Below are 8,585 nucleotides of genomic sequence, written 5' to 3' on the forward strand. Positions count from 1 at the left end.
AACCAAACTTAAGTTTTACAATATTCGATCGGTTCGTTAGTTCGTGAACATGTTCGTTAGTAAGTTCATGAGTCATCTCTTAGACGAAAAAATAATAGTTTTGATATTTGATTTATTAATTTTGCACATTACTTATGAAATATATNTATTACTTACATTTATTTATTATAATAAATTTACAAATTTTAATAAGAATGTTATATTTTTTTTAAATATATAATTTATTTTTTAAGAAATTTAATGAAGATTTAAATATATAATTCATATTTATTAAATTTGTTTAAGTTAGATAAAAATTTGAATAAACTAGAACCATGAATATATTCGTTAATTAAACGAGTAAAACTCAAATATCAAAGAGTTCGTCACGATTTGATCACACCACTAATCCTGTTTATAAAATTTATTTAGATTTTAGTTTCGAAATATTCTAGCAGCGTCACATCAAAAGTCAACTAGACTTTCACGAGTGCTTCACAAGTTTCTCATACTCATTTCCATTCTCCTCTGCTCGTATATTGAAAACTTGGTGAACAAAATCATATTCTTTAGACTAACAGATGGAAAATTATTTGATGGATATGTTGTACACAGTATTGGCACTTTCTGGTGCTATTTTATTATCAGTATATGGCTGGAAAATGTTGAATTGGGTGTGGTTGAGGCCCAAGAGAAAGGAGAAACAGCTGAGGCAACAGGGATTTAATGGCAATTCTTACAGATTTTTGTTTGGGGACTTCAAAGAAATGATCACTATGATGAAAGAAGCAAAGTCCAAACCCATCACTTTCTCTAATGATATAGTCCCCAGAGTGTTGCCTTTCATCCACGAATCTCTCAAAAACTATGGTGTGTTATTATTCTAAAATATATCTTCCTTTCCTTTTCGTTATGTAATTTGCAAATGAGCAGATTAAATTATGTTATGATAAGAAACTCGACATGATTGATTGTCTGCTTTTGTATGTTCGCATGATCCTTTCTATCAACTTGAAATAGGAGGTAGAGATTGCTTTGTGTGGTTTGGTCCAACACCTACAGCCCTTATCTCAGACCCGGAACTGGTAAAAGAGGTTTTGTCTAAAAATTATGTCTTTCAGAAGCCTTCTTCTCCACTTGGTAAACTTCTAGCACAAGGAGTAGCTGCCTATGAAACTGAGAAATGGGCCAAGCATAGAAAATTGATCAATCCTGCCTTTCACCTCGAAAAATTAAAGGTTAAATTTCGAGATTCTACTAATCATTTTATTTGTGATCTAACTTCATGTTGTAGTATAACTTTATACTCTTTTCTTGGAGTAGAATATGCTTCCTTCATTTTACTCGAGTAGTTGTGATATGCTGAGCAAATGGGATGAGATTTTGTCGAACAAAGGATCTTGTGAAGTGGATGTGTGGCCTTATCTTCAAACCTTGACAAGTGATGCGATTTCGCGCACTGCATTCGGCAGTAACTATGAAGAAGGAAGAAAGATATTTGAACTTCAAAAGGAACAATTTGGGCATTTCTTTGACGCTGCTCAGCTCCTTTACATTCCTGGATGGAGGTATATAAGATTATATTACTCGATTTTCTTGATCGTTGTGTGCGTGTAGCATCTGAGTATCTGGATACTAGGTTATTGTTTCATCATTTGTTCGAATGATGTGTGCAGACATTTGCCAACAAAGACAAACAGAAGGATGAAGGAAATTGTGAGGGAAGTTAAGTCGTCGATATTAGGAATTATTGATAAGAGAATGAAAGTGATAGAATCTGAGGAGGCTAATTCAGATGATCTGTTAGGTATATTGTTGGAATCTAATTTTCAGGAGATTCAACAGCATGGGAACGATTCTGGGATGACTTTGCAGGAGGTGATCGAAGAGTGTAGGCTTTTTTACATCGCTGGGCAGGAGACAACCTCATCGTTGCTTGTGTGGACGATGATTTTACTGAGTAAACACTTGGATTGGCAAAATCAAGCTAGAGAAGAGGTTCTACAAGTTCTTGGAAGTTCAACTCCAGATTTCCAAGATTTGAACCACCTGAAAATCGTAAGTACTTGTTCAAAGATGACACTTGAAGTTACAGTTCGATCCTTACTAAATCACATATATACAAGTAACATTTTTCCATGTCTTTTCATCCAGATCACAATGATCTTTCATGAAGTACTGAGGTTGTATCCACCAGCAGTCATGATGAGTCGATTCATACATAAACAAACTACATTGGGGAAGCTAACTTTACCAGCCGGAACTCAGATCTTCTTGCCCACGATTTTACTGCAACATGACAGTGCTATATGGGGGGATGATGCGAAGGAGTTCAATCCAGAGAGGTTTAGTGAAGGAGTGTTGAAGGCAATGAATGGGAAATACGCATATTTTCCATTCGGCGGGGGGCCACGGATATGCATTGGGCAGAACTTTGCCATGTTGGAGGCAAAAATGGCAATGGCCATGATTTTGAAACATTATAGTTTTGNTCTTTTACATGAAGAATTCATAATTGAAAATCGACAGTATTAGATATATAGATATTTAATATAAACTCGTGTGAGCTCATTTAGGCCCACCTTTAAATAGGTTGACAAAATTTCAACCCAACCCATTTAAATTGTTTGGTAGTGTTGGCCAATCGACGGACCCAACTCAAATTGATGGGTCTAATCACAACGATCATTTACCTTGTTTTATTCAAATAATTTATAAATATAAACCACCAAAAAATGTTGGTTGAATTTTTTTTTAATTTAAACACATAAATTCTAGCCAGCGGTTATAAGTAAAGAGATTTAAAAATTAGATACTTTTTTTTTATAAAAATGGTATATTATAATAAATTTTTTAACCATATTTTATTAAAGTAATTTTAAATATAAACATTTGCAAAAAAGTATTTTTTTAACTCATAAGTTATAGCCAACGTCACAAAAAAATATAATAAAATAACGAGGACATGAAAAAAAAATTAATAAGACATCAAAAAAATTCACAATTCAACAATGAACTATTTCTAAACTTTAATTAATTGAACTGACATAATGAAAAGGAAAATAAAAAAACTAAATCATTGGATTAAAATTAATATATTGTAATGTGGGTAGACAACAATAAAAACAAGCAATTAATAGTAACATCATAATTTTAATATCAAGATGATAATATCCCATTTGTATGAGGAATTCATGATTGAAAAGCGATAATAGTAGATATATTGATATTTAATACAAACTCGTCCGGGCTCATTTAGTCCCACATTTAAATAGGTTGACAAAATTTCAACCCAACACACTTAAATTATTTGACGATGTGGGCCAAATAGACGAACCCAACCCAAATTGACGGTCTAATCACAACGATCTTTTACCGTGTTTTATTCAAATAATTTATAAATATAAACCACAAAAAATGTTGGTTCAATTTTTTTTTATTTAAACACATAAATTCTAGTCAACTGTAACAATTAAAGAGATTTAAAAATTAGAAGTTTTTTTTTTATAAAAATGGTATATCACAATAAAGTTTTTAACCATATTTTATTAAAGAAATTTTCTTTTGCAAAAAATATTTTTTAAAACTAATAAATTATAACCAAAGTCACCAAAATAAATAATGAGGACATGAAAAAAATATTAATAAGACACCAAAGAAAATTCATAATTCAACAATGAACTATTTGTAAATTGTAAGTAATTTAATTGACGTAAGAAAAGATAAATAAAAAAAATCTAAATCATTTGATTAAAAATAACATATTATAATGTGAGTAGACATAAAAGATATCAAATAATAATTTACATAATAAAAAATAAATAAATAAATCTAAATTGATAATATGAGTAGATAACATTAAAAACAAACAATTAATAAGATAGACAACATTAAAAACAAACAAGTAATAAAACAAGTAATTAATAAGGAGAGAAATGGAAATTCACATATAAAGTCACATATTTATATATATAATAGATACTACGTTTTGATATATTTTGTCACGAAGTAATATATTGAAGATGAGTAAAACATGAACACGAGGGAAAAAATTTTAGCCTAATGTTATGATCAATAATTAAATATATTCTTTCATACTTTCCATTTTTTTATTAATTAATATAATTAAAGATGTATTGTTAGCATTTTTTATAAAAATTATTATGACACCAAAATTAGTTATTATAAACGTCTCAAATCTAACAAGATAGTAAAAATATAAACAGTTTTGATATGTTGTCTACCCAACGTCTACCGTCATCTAATATATGAGTGTCACCTCATTGGTGAACATGGATGTGTGTACACAATAAAAAGAAAAAGAGTAGGTCTCTTGTGAGACGGTTTCGCGAATCTTTATCTGTGAGACGGGTCAACCCTACTGATATTCACAATAAAAAATAATATTCTTAGCATAAAAAGTAAAACTTTTTCATGGATGACCCAAATAAGAGATCCGTCTCACAAAATACGACCCGTGAGATCGTCTTACACAAATTTTTTCCAAAGAAAAATTATCTAATAGACCAATATTTTCTAGATAACTAGGAGCACAATAAATAATTCGTTATAAAATTTTGACGGGGTCATTGGTAGAAGATGTTTATTTTCTTCATGAAATAGATTTAAAACCGATCAATTCATGGTTAATTCAACTATTCTAGATTAATTTTCCAATAGCACACACGCATAAAATATAAGAGAACACCAAATTCAAAAATACAAAATATCAATTAGATTTTATGCAAAGGCTCCACAAAATAGTGACAATAACAGAATGAAAATGGAAGGCTTCCTACCGTGTGGGGGTAGTGTTGCATCTAATCTTCCATCCAAAGCTCGCGATAATATCAATTGCATATGTAATATCAGTTGAAAATTTGGGGGTCGAGTGAATCTATGTTACGCTCGATGGACAGTGTGTTATATCTCTTTGTTATTTTATATAATTGATGTTCTAATGGATGACGCAATGTTTTTATTTGAATTCAGAATATCAGTCGATATCTATTTATAAAATAATACGAATCATAACACATTCCAATGTACATATTCCCGTGCCCTCCTAATTTTTTTGCCTGGTGTGCCGCCTCGAAACGTAGAAACTTCAATTCTTTGCATTGCTTGAAAAGTCACTTATTTATTTAATTTTTTTAAAAAAAAAAAGAAAAGAAAAGAAAAGAAAAATCATTTATTTTGAAATGCAATCATGCCCGAATTAGTTTTCTTCTTAATTAATTACTTTTAAATAATACTTGTATCTTGTTTCTGAAAACCATTGGATGCATTAATGTTTATTTTTTTTTATTAATTTCATTTGTATTATAATCTTGAAATATTCAAACAACTCTATTTCCGGCGATTTATCATCATCATCATTATTATTATATATATATCGAATTAAAACTAAAATTTAAAATTGACATACTCGTCAAAATTAATTTGATAACCTGAAATAAATTTATATATCTTGCCTACCAAGAAAGGAAGCAAACGAAAGAACTCCTCTCCTTGTTGCTTATATAAACGGGTGATGCTTGAAACACACCGAGGAAAATTTATAATTTTAATGATGGATGTATTTAACGCAGCATTGGCACTTTCTTGTGCAATTTTAGTGTCAGTATATGGCTGGAAATTCTTGAACTGGGCGTGGCTGAGGCCCAAGAAAATGGAGAAACAGCTGAGACAGCAAGGATTTAATGGAAAATCTTACAGATTCTTGATTGGAGATTTCAAAGAAATTAACGCGATGACTCAAGAAGCACGGTCCAAGCCTGTGAACTTCTCGAATGACATAATCCCCAGGGTGTTTATCTTCCATGAACCTATCAAAAAGCTATGGTATGTTGGTATTCTGAAGTACACCTTGGCTTCGTTTGATTCTTGTACCATTTTTCAAGCTCGAATTTCATGCAGCAAGATTAATTTCACAGAATTCAAGCTAGTTTAATGAAAATGAAACTTCGATAAACATAGATTCTTTCACTCAACTCGTTTCAACATAATCTAAAGTATTGAAACTGTTTTAATTGTGGAACCAAATCCGGTTGATCGATCAGGTATAATAATTTATCCTGTTTTTCATTTACTCAGACGTCACATACATGCGTAATTCAAATCATGAATAGAAAGAAAACCATGTTGTTAGCCTTCCGAAGAAGTCCATTATCACATATTTATGAAAGAAGAATTAAAAATGTTAGTTCATTGACTATTAATCAACTTGAACTTGCAGGCAAAAATTGCTTTATGTGGTTTGGTCCAAAACCTACGGCCATTATCTCAGACCCGGAACTGATAAAAGAGGTCTTGTCTAGAATTTATGTTTTCCAGAAAGTTTCTTCTCCTCTGTATGAGCTTCTGCCACAAGGAGTAGCTGCCTATGAAAAAGAGAAATGGGCCAAGCACAGAAAACTGATCAATCCTGCCTTTCACCTCGAAAAATTAAAGGTAAAACTTAAAGATTCTACTCATCAACGCTTTGATCAAACTTCATCTTTTCGTATAACTTTACTCTTTTCTTGGTCTAGAATATGCTTCCCCCATTTTACTCGAGTAGTTGTGACATGCTGAGAAAATGGGATGAGATTGTCTCGAGCAAAGGATCCTGTGAATTGGATGTGTGGCCTTATCTTCAAACATTGACAAGCGATGCAATTTCGCGTACTGCATTCGGCAGTAACTATGAAGAAGGAAGAAAGATATTTGAGCTTCAAAAAGAACAAGCCGGACATTTCTCGAATGCGGCTCAGCTCCTTTGCATTCCCGGATGGAGGTAAGATTATATTACTAGATTTTCTTCATTGTTGAGTGTAGCATCGAGTATCTCGATACTAGGTTATTGTTTCATCACATGTTCGAATGATGTATGCAGATATTTGCCAACAAAGACAAACAGAAGGATGAAAAAAATTGTGAGGGAAATAGAATCATCGATACTAGGAATCATTGATAAGCGAATGAAAGTGATAGAATATGGGGAAGGTAATGCAGATGATCTGTTGAGTATATTGTTGGAATCTAATTTTCAGGAGATTCAACAAAATGGGAAAGATTCTGGCATGAGTTTGCAGGAGGTGATCATTGAAGAATGTAGGCTTTTCTACATCGCTGGGCAGGAAACAACCTCGTCCTTGCTTGTGTGGACGATGATTTTACTGAGTAAACACTTGGATTGGCAGACTCGAGCTAGAGAAGAGGTTATACAAGTTCTTGGGAGTTCAACACCAGATTACCAAGATTTGAACCACCTGAAAATAGTAAGCACCTTTAAAAAAAAAATAATGACGATAACTACATGAAAGTTACTATTTGATCCCAACTAGATCTGATTCAATTAACTTTTGTTCACGTTTATTTATTCAGATTACGATGATTATTCATGAGGTACTGAGGTTGTATCCACCAGCAATATGGACGGGTCGAGTCATACACCACGATACTACTCTGGGAAAGCTAACTTTACCGGCCGGAACTTAGCTCGTCTTGCCCACGATTTTGCTGCACCATGACAGCACTCTATGGGGGGACGACGTGAAGGAGTTCAAGCCGGAGAGGTTTGGTGAAGGAGTGTCGAAGGCAACGAATGGGAAATACTCGTATTTTCCATTCGGCGGGGGGCCACGGATATGCATCGGGCAGAACTTCGCCATGTTGGAGGCTAAAATGGCAATGGCCATGATTTTGAAACATTATAGTTTCGAGCTTTCTCCATCTTATGCACATGCGCCTGATATGGTGCTCACACTTCAACCTCAATATGGTGCTCACCTAATTCTGCACAAGCTGTGAGCCAAAATCTAAGTGCATTTGGGATTACTTTTCTTCAATAATATGGTTGTGCTTGGAAATATGTGGTGTGCTGAACACTATTAAGTTTTGAATTTTATTTCTTTTTCAAGATTTGGGGTCATGATGTTAAATTTCTTAACGAGCCACTGTTATATATCTCATCTCAAATATAAAATGTAACAATTTAAAATCCATATTCAAAGGCTATTCCGGTGCATGAGCTTATTCGAAACAAAAGGGCCAACTGAATTTTGCCTCTTGGCTCTCAAAATATGTAGCCTTAAGAACATATATTTGGGTAGGTTGTGCCTAGTTTGGATCTGACTGATGTTTTTGTCCTGATCCATGGAGAGAGTGTGTTTATATTTGTCCTAATTAATGTCTCCCATTAGTACAAATCTGCATGTGTTTAGAACAAATATACGTAGCCGCAAAAGACAAACTAACAAAAGGCTATTCCGGTGCATGAGCTTATTCAAATCTGCATGGCGAGGAGGTGTTTAAGCAGAGCAAGAGAACTAACTACCCTTGAAGTAAAAGACAAACTCCTTTGTTTTCTTAATTTCATTAATTTAAAGACTAATGTATATTATCGCGTAAAATCAATAAAACAAAAATTTGTATGAGACGATTTCACGGATCGTATTTTGTGAGACAGATATCTTATTTGGCTCATCCATGAAAAAGTATTACTTTTATGCTAAGATTATTATTTTTTATTGTGAATATAGGTAGGATTGACTCGTCTCACAGATAAAGATTCGTGAGACCGTCTCACAAAAAACCTACTCAATCAATGATTTCTATATATA

General features: G+C 32.7%; 1 protein-coding gene and 1 pseudogene across 1 annotated transcript; both read left to right on the forward strand.

Annotated features, from left to right (window-relative positions):
* Positions 1-416: 416 nt before the first annotated feature.
* On the forward strand, positions 417-2,514 carry LOC140967369 (cytochrome P450 72A225-like). Its single transcript, XM_073427852.1, has 5 exons — positions 417-849; positions 1,000-1,217; positions 1,303-1,547; positions 1,656-2,037; positions 2,134-2,514. The coding sequence occupies exons 1-5, from the start codon at positions 561-563 to the stop codon at positions 2,512-2,514; spliced, it is 1,515 nt and encodes a 504-aa protein (XP_073283953.1). The 5' UTR covers positions 417-560.
* Positions 2,515-5,479: 2,965 nt separating this feature from the next.
* On the forward strand, positions 5,480-8,009 carry LOC140967388 (cytochrome P450 CYP72A219-like; annotated as a pseudogene).
* The last annotated feature ends 576 nt before the right edge of the window (positions 8,010-8,585 follow it).

The sequence above is a fragment of the Primulina huaijiensis genome, unplaced genomic scaffold (assembly GCF_012295235.1).
Source record: "Primulina huaijiensis isolate GDHJ02 unplaced genomic scaffold, ASM1229523v2 scaffold25037, whole genome shotgun sequence".
Lineage (NCBI taxonomy): Eukaryota > Viridiplantae > Streptophyta > Magnoliopsida > Lamiales > Gesneriaceae > Primulina > Primulina huaijiensis.